Below are 20,371 nucleotides of genomic sequence, written 5' to 3' on the forward strand. Positions count from 1 at the left end.
ATCACTATTGGGTCTTTTTTCCGATTAAATCGGTCCATATATAGCCTAGATATCGATCTATGAAGACTGTGTGATAAACGAAAAAAAATTGCGTCTTATAACGTAACGTCATTTTTTTTAATTAAAAAAGTTGACGATAAACTTTCACAAAACACTTCTAAATACTTTTGTAATGCAACTTTAGGTATTAGTAAACGTTAATAAGCGATCAAATTGATCACGAGGCGAAGTATATTCTTTAGCTGTCCGTCTGGAAATAATGTCCGGGTAAATCTCAACCAAAATATCCGGTCGGAGACCGGAAGAAATGCGCTGCCTTGTGTCCGTTTGACCAAGAAACAAATAGTAGGCAAATGACAAGACTCTAGACAACGTGTGGAAGCTGTAGGTATTGCAACCTCAGTCCCATTAAATGTGGTTCACCTTTATCAATGGGTTCAAGTCGCGCATGGATATATTTTTCCATTTTCAGTGATCAGATTTTCCTGCACTTTTCGATGAAACGCACGTTCTGTTATAGTCACAGCCGTGATTTAACCAGTTTTATAAACGTCTGAGTGTTTTCTATCCACACACACAATAATATGCATATACTATATTCCTGGCATGAGCAGCAGGGCGCTGAAATGTTGCGCGATTTTTAACAGAATGTTCGAAAAAGTAGGGGGTAGGAGTAACAGGTTAAGTTAAAAACATCCTAAAGATTGATTGCAAACATCATTTGACTTGTTCCTACGACCTGTAACGGAACCTTTTGAGTTTTTGTCTGGAGGAAGTGCTCGCTCCTCATGAAGATGGATTACTGGGCTGAACACGCTGACAACAAGTGGCTAAATTATGGGCTTTATGGAACTTTATGGAACAAATGAGTCATTCATTGTCGATCTGGGATTCCTGGGAGTGCCTTCTGATGAAGATCATCAAAGGTAAGTGAATATTTATAGTGTTTCTCCTAACTAATGTTGACGCCAAAATGGCGGCTATTTCTTTGGCTGAATTGGGTACTGAGCGCCTTTCTCAGATTATGCTTTTTTAAATTGATTTTTTTAAATCTGACACAGCGGTTGCATAGAGGATAAGTCTATCTTTAATTCTGTGAACAACACTTGTATCTTTTATCAATGTTTATTATGAGTATTTCTGCAAAATCATTGGATGTTTTGGAATCAAAACACTACTGCACGCAAAAACTGAGATTTTTGGATATAAATATGTACATTATCAAACAAAACATACATGTATTGTGTAACATGATGTCCTATGAGTGTCATCTGATAAAAGATCATCAAAGGTTAGTGATTAATTTTATCTACAGTGGGGAGAACAAGTATTTGATACACTGCAGATTTTGCAGGTTTTCCAACTTATAAAGCATGTAGAGGTCTGTAATTTTTTATCATAGGTACACTTCAACTGTGAGAGACAGAATCTAAAACAAAAATCCAGAAAATCACACTAAGATTTTTAAGTACTGGACCCCGTGCCTGGACTGGACATTGGCGCAGAGGAAGGCTCCTGCCATGGAGTGGGACTGGACGCCGTCCCTGGACTGGACGCCGGACCGTGAACCGTCTCCGGAGGCTCCGGACCGTGAACCGTCGCCGGAGGCTCCGGACCGTGAACCGTCGCCGGAGGCTCCGGACCGTGAACCGTCGCCGGAATCTCCGGACTGGGGTCCATCGCTGGAAGCTCTGGACTGGTGACACGCACTTCAGGGCGCGTGCGAGGAGCAGACACAGGACGTACCGGACTGGGGAGGCGCACGGGAGGCCTGATGCGTGGAGCCGGCACAGGTTGCTCCAGACTGGTGACACGCTCTTCAGGGCGAGTGTGGGGAGCAGACACAGGACGTACCGGACTGGGGAGGCGCACAGGAGGCCTAATGCGTGGGGCCGGCACAGGTTGCACCCGACTGGTGACACGCTCTTCAGGGCTAGTGCAGAGAGCTGGCACAGGACGTATCAGACTGGGGAGGCGCACTGGAGGCCAGATGCGTGAAACCGGTGCAGACTGGTGTCACGCTCCTCAGCACGCCTGTGCTGCAGCACTCCCATCGCTATCACCTCTCTCCGGAATCTCTCATCGAATTCCTCCTTCGACTCCCTGACTGGCTCTGGTTCACCCCCCGGCTCTGCCGACCACCCCATGTGCCCCCCCCAAAAAAAATTGGTTGTCTTTTGGGCTTTCTTTGTGGACGCGAACCCCGGCGTCTTCACTGTACTCCCTTCTCTCCTTGAGTCCTTGTTTCCACGGAAGGCTTTCGTCTTCTGCCATAATCTCCTCCCAAGTCCAGGATGTCTTCACCTCCTTTATCTCCTCCCAAGCCCAGGATACCTTCACCTCCCAGCCACGCTGCTTGGTCCTGGTGTGGTGGGATCTTCTGTCAAGATCGTAGCTGTAATCATACTCAGACCAAAGCGCAGCGTGGAATCGGTTCGACATCTATTTATTAGAAGAGAACCGAACAAAAAAACAATCAAGAATACACGACACGTGAAGCTCATGCAGTGCTCACAGGCAACTACACAGAAACATGATCCCACAAAACACAGTGGGGAAATGGATGCCTAAATCAGAGACAACAATAAACAGCTGCCTTTGATTGGAAACCATACCAGGCCAACATAGAAAAAAACAACCTAGATTACCCACCCTAGTCACACCCCGACCTAACCAACATAGAGAATATAAAGGCGCTCTATGGTCAGGGCCTGACAGTAAGATGTTACCTCTCTTTCTCTCGCTGTGTCAGTTTATGGAAAATGTTGAATGAAAAGGCTATAATATTATTGTATTAGCTGCATGTATATTTTATGACCACATCTGTAAATCAGACCAGTGTCTTTCATGTGGGAGGGGAATAAATTAATTCCAGCAAGGATTTTTGAAGATCCATTTTATTCAGCAGAACAAATGTAGAAAAACAACAAGGTGACAAAGCAATGAAGACTATTTTGTTACATGCTGATATAGCCCCTTCTAGTGACTGCCATTTCCTTACCACCTATTTATTTATTTTTCTTAGTTTTTAGTCTGCTGTCTGTGTTGTATCATGTTATGTATTGTCTGCCTGTTTTGTTTTGTTCTCCCAAATTTGAAAAATATATACACTACCGTTCAAATGTTTGGTGTCACTTAGAAATATCCTTGTTTTTGAAAGGAAACAATTAAAATAACATCAAATTGATCAGAAATACAGTGTAGACATTGTTAATGTTGTAAATGACTATTGTAGCTGGAAAAAACACATTTTGTTAATGGAATATCTACATAGGTGTACAGAGGCCCATTATTAGCAACCATCACTCCTGTGTTCCAATGGCACGTTGTGTTAGCTAATCCAGGTTTATTATTTTAAAAGGCTAATTGATCATTAGAAAACCCTTTTGCAATTATGTTATCACAGCTGAAAACTGTTGTCCTGACTAAAGAAGCAATAAAACTGGCCTTCTTTAGACTAGTTGAGTATCTGGAGCATCAGCATTTGTGGGTTCGATTACAGGCTCATAATGGCCAGAAACAAAGAACTTTCTTCTGAAACTCGTCAGTCAATTCTTGTTCTGAGAAATGAAGGATACTGTCACGACTTCCACCAAAGTCAGCTCCTCTCCATTACACACCTGGTTTTCATTCCATAATTACTGCATGTATTTAGTCCTCTGTTCCCCACCATATCTGTGTGTGTAATTGTTTATTGTTATGTGGATTTTGTCAGGCGCTATACTTTTGCTGTGTTCCGTGTTTTTGGCACGTTATTGTTCTTATGTGCTATAAATTTTGGACCGGAATTAGCCTACACTCTGCTCTCCTGCACCTGACTTTCTCCTCCCGTACACACCCCTGACAGCTATTCTATTCATTGGCCATTCTCAACGTCAACAGTGAAGAGGCGACTCTAGGATGCTGGCCTTCTAGGCAGAGCTGCAAAGATAAAGCCATATCTCAGACTGGCCAATAAAAAGAAAAGATTCAAAATGGGCAAAAGCCTTAATTTCTCAGAAGAATAGACTGACGATTTTCAGAATGGTGATGGTTGGATGGACAAACAATGTGTTTTTCTTTCGAAAACCTAGGACATTTCTAAGTGACCCCAAACTTTTGAATGGTAGTGTATATATATTATTTGAAATAAAATTATACATTAAATGAATAAAAACATAGAAAAGACAAAGATGTGGCTACATTGAGATTACAAAATAGGGGAGTGGAAGCATTGTCTAGAACTGGAGTTGGTTGCACTTCTACAGTACATCACAGCTCTCGTAGACTAAACAAACCCATCCCTTTGGGAGTGGGAGTGTGATTTATGAGTACTGTCAATGTAGATCAAGAGAATGAAGATGCATTTACAAGCCTTCTTCAGTTGGCTATACTATGAGCACTGGAAATGCAGTGGTCCTTAATCACAACATGTTGCAGTCCTTCAAAGAAACACTGAAACACAGTTTTTTCTCATGTGAAACTAGACTAATTCATAGGGAGGGTGGTTTACATTTCTGGGTCATTCTCTTACCAAAGAACAACAAATGTTGCATTGGTGAACAAGGATAGATAGTTATGAAGCAGAATTTGGTCAGTCTTGTTGCTGGAGAGCTGGCCTGTATTGGTTATGACAGGCCCTTTAGGCAGCTGGACAGGAGCCCACACTGACGGCCCCGCTGACCAGGGCAGCTTTACTGAAGCTCACTTGGCTCTCATTCACAGTCAGCTTCCTCATACAGCCTGTGTAGGCCCTCCTAGTCGCAATGCCCTCTGGAAGAAGAGATTCTAGGACGATAGATAATAAATAACATTATAAACACATTCATTACTACTTAAAGACACAGCATAAAAAGTAATTGGATGAAACTACTATAGCTGTAATGTAGTTCATAGGATTCTTTTGTATAGCATTCTTTTTTTTCTTAATTTCACCCCCCAGCAACCTATACAAAGTTGTTACAGTTGGGATGTGATTTGTGGATGGGTTCTCAGGAATTAGGTGTTATACGTAGTGTTTAACCACTAGTATGAGAGTTGAGTAGTCTAGAGATGCATGTCCTTGCTACTGACCTGGAGCTCCACCAATGAACACAGGGGTCCTGGCACTCTTGGTGCTGGGGTTGAGTGGTCCAACCACGTGATTGACCTCTGAGTCCACATCCAGCTGGACAACATTGGCATCTCGAATCACTGTGAACCAGAGGAGGCAAGAAAGAACTGCACATATCAGTCACTGCACATAACATTAGGGCCGGATGATACCAGTATCGCGACACTCATTAGTATCATGGCAAGAAAACAAAACGTGAAGCGGATTTAACATCTTTAGGAAAACAGCCCTAATGTTGGAAACAAACATCATTATGTTGTCATCAGTCACATTTGTTTATTTTCCAAGCTATATCACACAATATTTTATTTACAGCAGATTTTTTAAAGGAACCAAATAGTAAAGTCTGCTTCATCTTTTCTTTTTTGACATGGAAAAAACATTGCAATACTGGTATCGTCATGGACCTACATAACATGGACCAATCAGTGTAAATAAATCATGGTCTCATCCTGTTTAAATCAGGGCAGTCAGTGAAGGGAAGCATCTTACCTGTGATCCTGTGCCAGCTCCCATCACACAGGCCTAGTCTAGGAGTGACCTGAGTGAAGAACTCACGAACTCCGTTGTTCACCAGCACCATCACCTGTGAGCATAGAACAACACTTGCAATGATGACAAGTCCAAGATCTAAAAATAGAAAATCAGCAAATGAATACAGATGACTTTGTATTAGTGGCTTACTGCTCCTTGATGGATGTACATGGTGAGGTACTCCTCGGCTGCTGTGTACACATGCAGTAGCACCCCTGATGCCACACGGGGGCGCACCTCTACCACCAGCTCAAACTTCAGCCCCAGGTTGAACGTGTCATCTGAATGAGACGGATGGAAAGAGAAGTTCAAGCAAAGTCTGCTTTTACAACCCCCTCGTATTCTGAACCTCCCCTTTAACGTCTGTAACCTGGAATATTTCACTGCCCTTTGGCCCAATGAGGTATGTCCACGTGTGAAACTTAGCCGGCCACAGTAGGGTGTGAAATTGCTCTGTCCTCATTCAAACAGCTGCAGCTCGGCTCCCAAGAGTTTTGGGTCTGCAACTGTCCTCCGTGCCCTCACATTTTCCACCAGGCCCAATTTTCACCACAGCTGCACTGGGGATATTGTATATCCTGACTACAGTTTCTCTGCTTTCCTGTCTGTGTGGGGATTGGTGAGTGGCCCAAGGGTTTTGTCTGCTTTCCAGAGGAAATATAAAATGGCGTGTGATATAATTGACTCATTGTTTCCAAACAGTTTCAGACCCTGCCAAAACTATTAGTGTACAACGATACGATGTCCTGAAGCAGCAAATCGATGTTTCACAAGCTTTTCCTTTGGTTTCATACTTCAAATTAATCTGGAATGGTTCAACCACAGTATTAAGCCAGAAGGGCTTTGAGAGGAATAATGTGTGTTTGTGTATTACCCAAAACAACATATCCACCCTCTTCGGAGAAGTATGTCCCCGTCTCGGAGAGTCCCTCGAAACACGGCGTCACCCCAAAGGTCTGGGACACGGAGGACAGCCATTGGCCATTCAGCTGGAGGTTCTTCACACAGCCAGTGAAGCTGTATGCAGAGTTTCTCTATAGGAGACAAATACAGCACATGGAAGCGTAAATGAGTAGTACTAGACTGGTCCTATCATGGTAGTAGAGTAGAGTGGTAATGTCTGGAAAATATGTTCCACTAACAAATACGGTCTTGCAGAGAAGGGTCCCGTTGGTGGTTTCCTGTTCTCTGTGGGAACCGTATAATCTGAAGACAGCAGTCTGAATTGAAAATACTTGAATGACACCCAGTGTGAACATATAATGCCAGAAAAGACTAGAGGACCATAAATCACCCAAACATCTCTTGCAATGCTCTGTTTGGAGAGGTCAGGATCTTAACTATTTTATCCTACTTCAACATTATTGGCCAGGCTTTGTGTTTTCAGAATTCCCCTGTAAAAACTTTGGAACATTCTGTTCCATTTGCCTTCAGTAGGCTACTAGGCTACAAATGGCACCCTATTCCCTATATAGTAAGTGCACTACTTTTGACTGGTACTACCCCTGGGTGCTAAGAGGTGTATCTTACCTGTATGTTCCTCTGGGCCCTCCCTGGGGGCACCCCCCCCAAGTAGAGTTGGCTGCTGACGTGCCAGGAAACGTTGGAGCCCTGAGCTCTGTCCTCCAGCACTGTCAGCCCATCAATGACTAATCGGCCTAGATTCCCATCACGGATAAAAATAACCTGCAGGAGAGACAGAACAGAGCTGCCACACTGAAGTGTTGGAGTATTTTACTGCTAAAAACTAGTGGTTTATCTTAATATAGAATTATATATTTTTGTAGGGGAGAGTGGAGTAAGTTGAGCCAAAGCAGTAAATTGAGCCACCCTTGTTTCTATACACAAATTAACAATTTGACAAAATATTTTGGAAGTCATTATTTTATGGAGTATATGAAGAAAGAAACCACACAGAAAAAGTGGTTAGGTCCAAGAAACAGATTTTTCACCAAGTCAAATAAATGTATTGTGTTAGAGGTTTCATGATGCTCGTATCTAAACAAAAGTAGATACTTTTAAGATTGTTCAATTGAGGTCTGTATAAGCTTCAATATGAGGTCTTAAACCTAGCATGAAAGTGCATCCTTGTAGCTGTGTGGGTTAATACAGTCAAATGTTTTGCCATGGGGTAAGTTGAGCAGATGGTTGAGCCAATGGCAAGTTGAACAAATTGAAGTGTTGTCTTCACAGGCATAATGCAAGGCATTATTGCTGGGACATGAGGTAACAACAGGGCTTGGCCTATGTTAAAAGTGTTTTAAAATGTTCAAAGTGTTGTTAGGTGTTAAAAGACCCCCCCCCCAGGGGAAGTTACCCGTAACTATTTCCATGTCCTGTCCTAGAGATGAAACATGCCTTTGGGGGGCTCCCGAGTGGCGCAGCGGTCTAAGGCACTGCATCTCACTGAGTCCCTTCAAACACCCTGGGTCCATTCCAGGTTGTATCACAGCGGTCGAAGACACTGCATCTCAGTGCTAGTGGAGTCACTACAGACACCCTGGTTCCATTCCAGGTTGTATCACAGCAGTCTAAGGCACTGCATCTCAGTACTAGAGGTGTCACTACAGACACCCTGGATCACAGCGGTCGAAGACACTGCATCTCAGTGCGAGAGGTGTCACTACAGACACCCTGGATCACAGCGGTCTAAGACACTGCATCTCAGTGCTAGAGGCGTCACTACAGACACCCTGGTTCCATTCCAGGTGGTATCACAGCGGTCTAAGACACTGCATCTCAGTGCTAGAGGAGTCACTACAGACACCCTGGTTCCATTCAGGTTGGAGTCTAAGACACTGCATCTCAGTGCTAGAGGTGTCACTACAGACACCCTGGTTCCATTCCAGGTTGTATCACAGCAGTCTAAGACACTGCATCTCAGTGCTAGAGGCGTCACTATAGACACCCTGGTTCCATTCCAGGCTGTATCACAGCGGTCTAAGACACTGCATCTCAGTGCTAGAGGAGTCACTACAGACACCCTGGTTCCATTCCAGGTTGTATCACAGCAGTCTAAGGCACTGCATCTCAGTACTAGAGGTGTCACTACAGACACCCTGGATCACAGCGGTCGAAGACACTGCATCTCAGTGCGAGAGGTGTCACTACAGACACCCTGGATCACAGCGGTCTAAGACACTGCATCTCAGTGCTAGAGGCGTCACTACAGACACCCTGGTTCCATTCCAGGTGGTATCACAGCGGTCTAAGGCACTGCATCTCAGTGCTAGAGGCGTCACTACAGACACCCTGGATCACAGCGGTCTAAGGCACTGCATCTCAGTGCTAGAGGCGTCACTACAGACACCCTGGTTCCATTCCAGGCTGTATCACAGCGGTCTAAGACACTGCATCTCAGTGCTAGAGGCGTCACTACAGACACAACCGGCCGTGATTGGGAGTCCCATAGGGCGGCGCACAATTGGCCCATCATCGCCCGGGTTTGGCCGGTGTAGGCGGTCATTGTAAATAAGAATGTGTTCTTAACTGACTTGCCTTGTTAAATAAAGGTTCAATAAAAAATAAATGGATGTTTAGGTTCCACCTCCAAAGAATGATGAAGGCAATTGATCCATATTCACAAACTGGGTGTGGGGAATTTCCACATGGAGTTGATACACATCAATAAATAGGGCATGCTAACCTTATCTGGCTAGTTATCTTGCTGATCTTATCTAGATAGCTATCTTGCTAATCTTATCTACATAGCTATCTTGCTTAACATTATCTAGTTAGCTATCTTTCTAACCTTATCTAGCTAGCTATCTTTCTAACCTTATCTACATAGCTAATATTTTATCTGTTGTTGCCGGGTTTTTTTTAAAATTCCACCATATTCAAAAGATTAGCCAGCTGGCTCTGTGGCTTGTTCTCGCACTGGATTTATCATCGCATTGATTTAGGGAAAACTTCACCACAGAAGGAGACCACTGGCCTATCTTTGACTTTGCCATCTATTGTTATCTTCAACGTTTTGGCATCTTCCATAAATTGTGTCTGCGAATATGCCATAGAAATAGTAAGAAAGAATAAGATGAAGCTCCGGTAATATGGATAAGTATTTCAAGATAGCTGATATGTGTTTTTCTACATTGTAATGGACACGGTGCAACCTTTGGTAGGCTCCTGGCAGGCTTCGGCTGGGGTACAGCAAAGCCAAGTCAGCCCGAGCTCATGGTTCTCACAAGGGAAGTGAAATGATCGGCTACAATGATTTTGCTCATTTGCCTTTTCATTATCTGGATAGACACTTTTTTTAACTAACATTTCACCAATCAAAGCAGTGAACGGATGGGGGGAGTGGGTATGCAAAATGCTTTAATATCACGCAATTATACAATTTATGAAATGGTCATATACAGTATATATTTGTTTTTATAAAGACTAGCTAAAAAATAAGTGAAAATTGACAAATTATCAAATGGATTAAGATAATTAATCCACAGATCTGTATTTAATAGTTTACAAAAGTAGTTACCTTCTGAAATCTGTATTCAATTAGTTTTAAAAAGTAATCCGTTTTTAGGATCTGTATTCAAATAGTTGTAGTCAACTATTTGTTCCCCTGTTTTTTATATTTTTATAAAGCATAGTTAAAACTATATTTATCCCAGGTCTGGTATACTGTATGTGACTGTCAGAGGTCAAAGTAAAGTATTTTTGTATGGATAGTGGGGAATAAGTACATCCACTTACATTGTGCCATGCTCCATCATTGTACTTCTCCAGGCTCTTGATCTTGACCCTCTGCTGACCCAGGTTGAATGTGTACACCAGCTTGCCATGGGCCAGGAAGAGAGCCATGAAGTTGTCCTCCGCCTCATCTGATGCATAAAAGATTAGGCCAAAGGAGGACTGGGTCTTCAGGGACAGGGAGAAGTGAGACCTGGGGGAGTATGGTGCATAAGAACTAGTACTTAGACCAGAGAGCACGTGACTAGTACTTAGACCAAGAAACCAAAGTGGAGTTGTAGTTCAGAGTGGGTTCAGGATTGACCTCTGGTTGACTTCTGGTCAACCTATGTACCCACAATGTTTTCCTAGCCCCGGCATTACCTCTTAGAGAGGGACCCTGGGATGTCTGTGAACTCCTGCCTGCTGTTGGCAGTGCCCCCATAGTGATGGGCATGGCGGGTGGCACGGGGCCTGGGGGACAGGTAGCAGGGCGTCTCCTCTGTCTCTCCTGGCTCCTGGTCATCACTATTCAGTCCCAACAGGCCTTTTGGGAGGTTGGACTTATCTCTGCCCACCTTTGAGAGACAAAGGAAGTCAATGCATGCATGCCTCCAGTTCAATATTCACTGATTAATTCTGTATTCCTTCCGCATTGATTATACCAAGATGGGCATGAATAAAAATGAAAATGGACATTTCGTAGAAAACTGTGTTCACTGACATGTATGGAAATGAATGAATGTCTTTATACCTTCCTTGTATGGCCCTGCTTGGGTTTGGCAGAGTTTTTACTTTGCTTCGAGAACAGGGCAGCGGGTGGTCGCTTCACAGGGCAGTCCTGCAGAGAGGTCTGGACATTCTCAGTGTACTTCTGAAAGTCCTCTGGCTCAATGTCTCTGTCTTGTCTGAAGAGAAAGAGAGAGAGAGGGAATAACATCTAAGTGCCAAAGACCTAAGAGCCATATAGATACTCACACACACACAACTGTCTCCATGGAAACACACTCCTTGTCCTCCCACTCGGCTCTCAACAGCAGCTCTATTTGTGAGCCTGGCTTTCCTCCTCTCATAGATAAAGCTAGGCAGCTAGGTTTTCACCAACCAACCTAAGCCAAATGATCAATTAGCATGTTCTCATAACAGCAGTCCCTGGAGAAAGGAAACAGGCTCACTAACAGTGTGCAAACTTGGACTTGTTCACTCGCTAATAAAATGCTCTTTACAGAAACACATTCAGCATTGACTGGTGGTGGACGAGGTCAGCTCACCCATTGATTGCTTTATTTTAAATTGTTTAAATGTAACCTTTATTTAACTCGGCAAGTCAGTTAAGAACAAATTCTTATTTACAATGGCGGTCTACACCGGCCAAACCCGGACGACGGTGGGCCAATTGTGCGCCGCCCTTTGTGACTCCCAATCAGTTAAGTGACTTCTCTATATAGATGCAATCCATGACAATCCATTTCATCAAATGCATTAGGCTACGGGGCCACTTGAGTTGCAATCCTGTCTATGTATTTCTAATGTGATCTGAGTGCTGTGGCAGGGAGAGAGTGTGACCTGCTGATGTAGGCATAGCTGATGCAGCCAGTGAAGTTCTTGATGCTGCTGCTGGGAGAGCCTCCGAAGTAGAAGTTCCTCACTGTGGATGCTGACGGGGCAGCAGTCGGACGTTTCTTCTCATGCTTGTCTTTGTCATCCACCACCAACTCATACCTAGGATAGCATTAGATGGTTCATAAGCCAATTAGTGCAATGAATAATGATAACCTATTCTATATTCAAAGAAACCTTTCAAAAATTAAGAAATCTCAAAGTGCCTTAATTAACAGCAGGACAATCCCGAAAAGCACATTGTACATGGGAGCCATGCATTGGATTCTTACTTGTCATTATTCACTGAAGCTACCAGGAAATGAGTCATTCCATCATTGTACTGCTTCTTCTGTGATTTGACTCTGGTGCCTCTGGAGTTCAACACCACTGCTCCATTCTCAAGGGTGATGGTAAACTCATCAGACTGGAGGAGAAAGACAGAGGAGAGTTTATAACAGTTGTATTTCCTTTGTAGTTCCTTTTGGAACTCATATTAAAAAGAGAGCATTCTTGATTTAAGAATAAATCAGTATACCCCTTCGCTGTGGTAGAACAGGAGACCAGTAGGTTGCAGTGTCCTGAAGTTGAGGCCTCCCTCGAAGGAGTCGAAAGGAGATATCTTTGCCGCAGACCCTAGGTAGCTCTCTCCAGTGAAATAGGCTTTACGGGACATCTGTGACAATCCATGACACAACAGGGATATTGTCAACTATTGTAGTTCAGTTGATTCTGTATATGCTTTGTCTAGTAGAGTTTAATGTGGACTACAGTACATACAAAGTACTCCTCAGGACAACCGCTGCTGATGCCAATAGTGCCAGGTTCTTCCAGGAGGTTGAAGTCTTTCTTCTGGAACTGGAAGCCCTTCACACAGCCCTTCAGCCCAACCAGGGAGGACAGATCAGGCCTGGGGGAGAGGGAACAGGCTCACAGTTTCATGGGGCATAGCTGTCTAATGCCAATGTTATAATCTGTTGATATTGTGTTACAATTGTCAATTGCTTTTAAGGTTATACCTCTGTCAAAGTCCTTGGATTGGTGTGAGAAAGTGCATGATTGTGGTGTTGGTTGGACAACTCACCTGGAGAGGAGAATGTGCGAGGGGGCTCCTCCTATGTAGATATCAGAGAAGGGCAGAGTCTTTTTCTCGTTCTCCATGGACTTCACGTGACTCTTGTCCACCAATAGAATGAACTTCTTGGAGTAATGGTAGATCACTGACACCTATAAAAAAACAGCGTAGATTACATTACTGTTGAGGACATTTATTTTATTCTCACAGTTGTAGAATGCACACCCCTGCAGACACAAAGGGAGTGGGCTGATTTATATTTACCTCATGGTATCTTGCGTCGTTGATTTGTAGTTTGGGTGAGTTACTCTCCATGACGATCGGGCCTCCACTGAAGCCAAAGTCATACATGAGACGTAGGAAGCCATTCTTCAACTCCAACAGGAAGAAGTTGTCCTGGAAAGAAGATAGAAGAATTACAAAAAAAATTGTTCACAGTCACATGATGAAGAAAAATGATTGGTAAATCTCTATGCTCTCTGAAGTATTACAAGGCATAGCATTGCATCACGGACTGACTGTGTTGCTTGTTCAAATATAAAGGTGACATTTTTGTTGCTATATTTACCCCATTGACCATGAGTAACAGGATGCCGTTGTTTGCCACTGTCCGAACAGCAATGTCAAACCGGGTGACGATGCCAAATTTACCCCTCCTCTCCATGTTGTTGATGAGGGCATATCCAGTTCCGTCAAACAGGTAGCTGGCGATACGGCTTTGTGAGAATGCCAGCTTATACCTGATAGGGCAAAGAAAACAATGTTCGATTTAAGTCAACATTAAATTACTATTCTGAACAAGCCTCAGATGTAATAATATAAATAATATATGCCATTTAGCAGACGCTTTTATCCAAAGCGACTTACAGTCATGTGTGCATACATTCTATGTATGGGTGGTCCCGGGGATCGAACCCACTACCCTGGCGTTACAAGCGCCATGCTCTACCAACTGAGCTACAGAAGGACCACAGATGTAGACGTGGACTCTTTAAAGGCAGAGGTAATATCTAAAGTTCCCAACAAAAATGTTTGGACAAGATGCAGTATATCATACCTGGGACAAGGTGTTGAAGCAACTACATCCATCTTGTGGGTCTGTTTGAAATTGTACATACTGATGACATCGTTATTCAAAGAGGCCAATTCGATGCAGCCCACAAAAGGAGCTAGGCTTAGTGCAGGTGGAAGCTACAAGAAAAACAAATGAACAACATTCAGAATCTTATCTTGGAAGGGAAGAGTAAATACAGAATCATTGCAATACTGATTCAATCCTGCTGTGTCAATGGGTCTTGTGTGAAGTACAGATTACATCAACACTGTATGATGACAACAGTCTGCTATGCATTCGCCAATGCCACAGAACTCTGATCAGAGGCCGGTGTCATATCCTGTTAGAAAGTAATACTGTACCCTGACATCAGCGGGGACGCCACCCACAAAGAAGACAGTGTCTTCAGGATCCAGGTCGAACAGGGAGTCGGTGCCAAAGGCCTCTCCCTTCTGGATGAATTTCTGCTCGTCTGTGGATGTCTGACTGGGTACGGTCAGGAACACTTTGCCATGTCTGCCCAACCTGTCAAAACAGAGACACAAAGCAGTGTGATTAATCAGTTACATCAACACCATTACCTCCTGTATGGGCAGATCAGCCTCCTAGCTCCCAGTGAGTGGTTAGACTAGACAGATGTATTGACTGTGTGAATGGATGGACGACCTTTAGCCTGGTCGCAGATCTGTACTCAGTGGTGTAAAGTACACAAGTAAAAATACTTTAAAATACTACTTAAGTAGTTTTTTGGGGTATCTTTACTATTTACAATTTTTGACAACTTTACTTTTACTTCACTACATTCCTAAAGAAAATAATGTACTTTCTAACTCCATACATACACCCAAAAGTACTCATTGCAATTTGAATGCTTAGCTGTCACGTTCTGACCTTAGTTATTTTGTTATGTCTTTGTTTTAGGTTGGTCAGGGTGTGAGTTGGGGTGGGTTGTCTATGTTCGTTTTTCTATGTTGTGTTTTGTGTCTGGCCTGGTATGGTTCTCAATCAGAGGCAGGTGTCATTAGTTGTCTCTGATTAAGAATCATACTCTGGCAGCCTTTTCCCACCTGTGTTTCGTGGGTGATTGTTTTCTGTCTTTGTGTATGTCACCAGACAGGACTGTTTAATTTCGTGTCATTCTCTGTTATTTTTGTTTTAGTGTTCTGTGTTTAAAAAAATTCATCACGAACATGTACCACGCTGTACATTGGTCCTCCGATCCTTCATACTCCTCAGACGAGGACGACAAACGTTACATTAGCAGTACAGGAAAATGGTCCAATTCACAGACTTATCAAGAGAACGTCCCTGGTCATCCCTACTGCCTCTGATCTGGCAGACTCACTTAATTTACAAACTAAGAATTTGTATTATGTCTGAGTGGTGGCGTGTGCCCCTGGCTATCAAAAAAATATAAAATAATAATAAGGAAATCGTGTTGTTTGGTTTGCTTGATATAAGGAATTTGATGTATAGCATTTACTTTTACTCAATAATGATAGTTGAGTTATTTTCCCACCACTGTACTTAAGTACATTTAATACCAGATACTTTTAGACTTTTACTCAAGTAGTATTTTACTGGGTGACTTTCACTTTTACTTGAGTCATTTTATATTAAGGTATCTGTCACGCCTTGGTCTTAGTATTTTTGTGTTTTCTTTAATTATTTGTTCAGGCCAGGGTGTGACATGGGTTTATTGTATTTTCGTATTGGGGTTTGTAGTATTTGGGATCGCGGCTGAGTAGGGGTGTTGTATAGGCTTGGCTGCCTGAGGCAGTTCTCAATCAGAGTGGGGTGATTCTCGTTGTCTCTGATTGGGAACCGTATTTAGGTAGCCGGGGTTTCACTGTGTATTTCGTGGGTGATTGTTCCGGTCTCTGTGTAGTTTCACCAGATAGGCTGTAATTAGGTTTCACGTTCCGTTTGTTGTTTTCGTATTTGTATAGTTATTTCATGTGTCACTTTGTTCATTAAAGTTTTAACCACCACGCTGCATTTCGGTTCGACTCTCTTTTGACAAACGAAGAACGACGTTACAGTATCTTTATTTTTATTCAAGTATGACAATTCAGTACTTTTTCCACCTCTGGCTGTACTGTATGTGCTTTAGCCAAGTCCTTTGTCATTGGTTGTCAGTCATGATGCCAAACATGTATGGCATGACAGCAGACATGACAGAAGTCTTGTCTATCAAGCATTAACTGATCTGCTTCCAGAATATGAGATTCAATCTGTGTGGATCTGTTTCTTAGGAAATACTCTACCTCTCCACTTTGATGAGGTTGAAGACTGGAGGCCATTGGCTGATAGGCTTTGAACCAAGTGGGATCTCGACATCTTCCTCTCCCAGGTTGTAGACGTACACCAGGTTGTCATTCTTGATTGCCAGACCCATGTAGTCCTTCCTACCCTACATGATATATAGGACAAAAAACAAGGTTACAGGTTTTATACAACATATAATGCATGTACTGTAATATGGAATCCCTGCCTGTGCTCTTTTCAGGGAAAGCAAAGCATCCAAATCTTTGGTTTCATAAAACCAACGAATGGTCACTGAGAGTGCCATTTCTAAGGAAACACCACTGCCTAATTTACAGCAGTGGCAGAATCACCAGGGTAAGCAGCATCGTTAATGAGAACAGAGAGGCCCAGAGAGGAGAGATCTGCCCTGCTGTCAATAAGCCCCTATGGGTGGGGGTTAACGCCATTTATGTAAAGGATCCCCGACTTTGAAAGCCGTGGCACACACTATTGTTAACAGGGGTTTCCTGGAAACCTTTCAGAAACGGCAACCGTCTGCTTTCAAAGGCCTCTCCTGCTCACATAATGACAACAAACCATTCATCTGCACACAAGCTGCTCTCCCTTTCATCTCAGGCCGTCCTCAGGGTCCAAATCTGGGAAGTTTCAATAGCAGATCTGGGCCATTCTGCACCCCTCTCCTCCCACCCACCCACTTCTTGCACACAACAGAACAATGCCTCAGTCAGATCACAGGAGCCATTGTGTTCTATGCTGCTATCCTGATCCCAGATGTGTTTATGCTGTATGGCAAACTCCCATGGTAGTGACATCACAACAGCACGAGTTGGCTATACAGGACAAACATATCTGCTTTATAGAAGAGCCAAGCTGCTGAACCCAGCACCAGCCCTGCTCCCTGTTCCCTGTCCCTCCTCTCCCCCAAGCATCCTCACGTTTCTGTCTCCCAGATAGAAGATGAAGCGGTCCTCGATAGGGTCCTTATCTGGGTCCACCCTGATGAACAGGCTGATGGTGGTCACTGTCTTCAGGTCCTCCAGGTTGGTGTGGGGCTGCACCTGAACCGATGACTGACCGTTGAACTTCATGGACACTTGGACCTATGGTGTGACAAAACATGATATATCCATGTCATACGACCTTGATTATGAACAAGACTTGGGATTATAGTAACATGAGACTAAATAGAATTTTACTCATCATAGGTGGATGAAAGTACATTTCGGTTGTGATATAGTGATTGTTAAGATGATAATATTGACCTTCTTGGCCACACTCCTGGCCTGGGCAATGAGCTCTCTGATCCTCATGATGTTAGTGGTCACATTGTTCACTTGGTTCTTCTCCTCCACCACACGCAGCTTATCCAGCAGTTCAGGGACCAGCTCAGACAGGTTCTCCACTAAAAACACCACCATAGATGGAGAGGAAGATGACAATTTACAACAATAATTCAACTACTTTTTTCTATTAAGCCACCACAACCACAGAGCATTTTTTTCTGAGAATCTCTGTTCAGTTTTACACCTACTAGTTTCAGTGTAATGCTTAGTCATGAAGTCTTCTCTGTTGAGGATTGAAATGCTGTTGTCTGTATGGGTGTACTGTACCTGCTTCCCCAGCAGAGACTACAGCACGGTCAAAGGCTGCAGCAGAGTAATCTTGGTTCTTCATGTTGGTGGCCCACTCCTCCACTTTCTCGTGGATGGGGGTGATGGTCTGCAGGACCTCCACTGACCGGTTCAGGGTGCCTTCAGCCACCTCCTCGGTGAGCTCCAGACGCTTGGTGGTTCTGCCTGGAAGGTCAGAGTGGAATTCAGAACAAAAGAAAATGTCACTAAAGAGATGAGAGCAACCTTGGAAGGGAAGTGAATACAATGATGTGTATGTCAGAGACCCTAGATAGGCTACGGGCCAGAAAGATAATGTGTTTTACCTGGCTCAATTCCCTTGATATCTTTCAGTACTACCGCTAGTTTTTTGGTGTAATCCCCCATGGTCTCCTTGGTCTCCTCAATGTATTTCATCTTGTCCAGAACCTCAGCTTCAACCTCTGTGGAGATAATTCACACATGCATCATCACTGAGCATAACCTGTACAAGCTAGTCTCTAACAATAATCAAACAGTGCTGAACCAGAAAATGTGTTATACCGAATTGTTCGGAGCGCAATGAAACAGATTCCTTGAAGACATTCTCACTCTGGGTCTTCAGAAACCCCAGCTGGGTGTTGATCCCATCGCTGGCCTGCCATAGACAGCACAGTTTTAGGTTACCAAGCGAAAATCACGGTACAGTAGCCTAAATTTATGATATGTAGCTAATTGTGCATTTCAGACAACCTACATCCTCAGCTCTTGTTGCTAAATCCATTGTTGTCAGTCCAGTGATGTTGGCCTCTTCGATGTACTGGACTATGTTGTTGTACACATTGGCTGTAACCAGAGCCTTCTGCACGAAGCCGTTGGCATCACTGCGTTTCAGATTACTAGGTGAAAAGAAACATACCACAAAATCAATGTCTGGTTAGAATGTTTGTAAAGCATTGAGGATAAGGAACATAGCTGAAGTGCTGGCCTACTTTTAACTGGTGCTACTACTGTACATTAAAGGGTGGCCTTTCAATGGTGCTTTTATCCCGTGTTGGATAAACATGTTCAGTGGGTATTTTGTATCCTGAATGTGGTGTCCATTATCATGGAGTAGAGGATATTCAAGTGTAGTGGTACTTAGTAGTTGGTTGGTTCTACAATCTGATGTGCATTTATAATGGGCTAAGGAGGAGTGTTTAAAGTGATGCAATGATTAGATCACTACTATGTAACATCACTACTGCTCACTACTCCAGCTCATCCGCTTGACTCTGGAGGTCCTCTGCGTGGTCCTGGGCTCTCAGGACCAGGTCTCTGTCTGTCAGGGGCAGCACCTCAGTCTTCTCCTGCAGCCCCTTGCTGGCGCCGTCGATCGCAGCGTGGTATTCAGTCACGTTCTACACAGACAAAGACCCCATTCCAGGACTGACAATATTACCTCTGAATGATTATATTTCCCTACTGAGTAACCCAATAGAGAGGCAATTGACTTAAAGGGGAATTGTTCAAAGAAGCAGTGGCTTTTTCGATCCCAATCAATTCCAAAAATGAGTCTCTCATTTTGTCTGTCTGTTAAATTTGTTATGGATTGCATAGACCAGTACATGGGACTCTCCCTGTCAGTCCATATTCAACACATGAACTGAAACATTACATGACAACCTCATTGAGGGGGTCCAAAACACAAAGCTTTCAGGCATAGCAGGTTAATAGTGACTATGGTGTGTACACTCTTAGCCTTTTTTTCCTATCTAGAACCTAAAAGTGTTCTTCGGCTGTCCTCATAGGAGAACCCTTTGAAGAACCCTTTTTGGTTCCAGGTAGAATACTTTTGTGTTCCATGTAGAACCATTTCCATAGAGGATTCTAAATGGAACCCAAAAGGGTTCTACCTAGAACCAAAAAAGGTTCTCCTATGGGGACAGCCGAAGAACCCTTTTGGAAGCCTTTTTCCTAAGAGTATACAGGCCGAGAACAGGCCTTACCTCCACCAGGAGATGCATCTCGGCCACAGTATTTTCAGTGTCCATGATAAGGTCTTTAGCCATCTGCAAGGTGTCATTCACAGCTTCGTGGTTCTCTATCAGTTCCTGCTGCTTGGCCTGGGAGAGAGAGTGGACAGGATTAGTGAATACTCTGACTACTGTAGAGAACCGAGAATATACATTGTGTAGAGAGTACAGGTTATGTATCTCTCCCATATCATAAAATTCCCTAAATCATAGGTAGAATCATTTCAAATGTTAAATGAAAGTTGCAAGCCTAATCGATGCAGAACATCAACATTTAATTTATAGAACTCCCCTTAACAACTTGTATTTTGCCCTAAAGAGGCAAGAGAGAGATATGTGTTGACAGCAGTTATGAGTATGGTACAGGAACATTCTCTTTCCCCCATAGTAACCCTGGCTGTGTTTCTCCTGCCACGACTTGTGTTGACTAATCTGCTATGGGAAGGAAGAGCCCCAGATTATGGTCTGCCT

At 43.4% G+C, this 20,371-nt stretch overlaps 1 protein-coding gene across 2 annotated transcripts in view; it reads right to left on the reverse strand.

Moving 5' to 3' along the window:
• Positions 1-2,879: 2,879 nt before the first annotated feature.
• Positions 2,880-20,371, reverse strand: part of LOC118398744 (laminin subunit alpha-4-like) — a 37,427-nt gene continuing 19,935 nt past the window's right edge. For both annotated transcript variants that reach the window (XM_035794400.2, XM_035794401.2), the window contains exons 14-40: positions 19,874-19,990; positions 19,137-19,285; positions 18,643-18,784; positions 18,450-18,543; positions 18,233-18,349; positions 17,907-18,092; positions 17,559-17,698; positions 17,232-17,396; positions 16,296-16,441; positions 14,391-14,553; positions 14,032-14,165; positions 13,543-13,714; positions 13,239-13,370; positions 12,984-13,126; positions 12,680-12,809; positions 12,438-12,575; positions 12,193-12,326; positions 11,867-12,022; positions 11,055-11,208; positions 10,685-10,878; positions 10,325-10,514; positions 7,157-7,312; positions 6,501-6,660; positions 5,777-5,907; positions 5,585-5,678; positions 5,053-5,172; positions 2,880-4,767 (exon numbers count right to left, since the gene is read on the reverse strand). In XM_035794400.2, coding sequence (XP_035650293.1) covers positions 4,622-4,767; positions 5,053-5,172; positions 5,585-5,678; positions 5,777-5,907; positions 6,501-6,660; positions 7,157-7,312; positions 10,325-10,514; positions 10,685-10,878; positions 11,055-11,208; positions 11,867-12,022; positions 12,193-12,326; positions 12,438-12,575; positions 12,680-12,809; positions 12,984-13,126; positions 13,239-13,370; positions 13,543-13,714; positions 14,032-14,165; positions 14,391-14,553; positions 16,296-16,441; positions 17,232-17,396; positions 17,559-17,698; positions 17,907-18,092; positions 18,233-18,349; positions 18,450-18,543; positions 18,643-18,784; positions 19,137-19,285; positions 19,874-19,990 — 3,903 coding nt within the window. In that variant the 3' untranslated portion in view covers positions 2,880-4,621. The remainder of the gene's footprint in view (positions 4,768-5,052; positions 5,173-5,584; positions 5,679-5,776; positions 5,908-6,500; positions 6,661-7,156; positions 7,313-10,324; positions 10,515-10,684; positions 10,879-11,054; positions 11,209-11,866; positions 12,023-12,192; positions 12,327-12,437; positions 12,576-12,679; positions 12,810-12,983; positions 13,127-13,238; positions 13,371-13,542; positions 13,715-14,031; positions 14,166-14,390; positions 14,554-16,295; positions 16,442-17,231; positions 17,397-17,558; positions 17,699-17,906; positions 18,093-18,232; positions 18,350-18,449; positions 18,544-18,642; positions 18,785-19,136; positions 19,286-19,873; positions 19,991-20,371) is intronic.

Source organism: Oncorhynchus keta, chromosome 19, assembly GCF_023373465.1.
Source record: "Oncorhynchus keta strain PuntledgeMale-10-30-2019 chromosome 19, Oket_V2, whole genome shotgun sequence".
NCBI classification, from domain to species: Eukaryota; Metazoa; Chordata; class Actinopteri; order Salmoniformes; family Salmonidae; genus Oncorhynchus; species Oncorhynchus keta.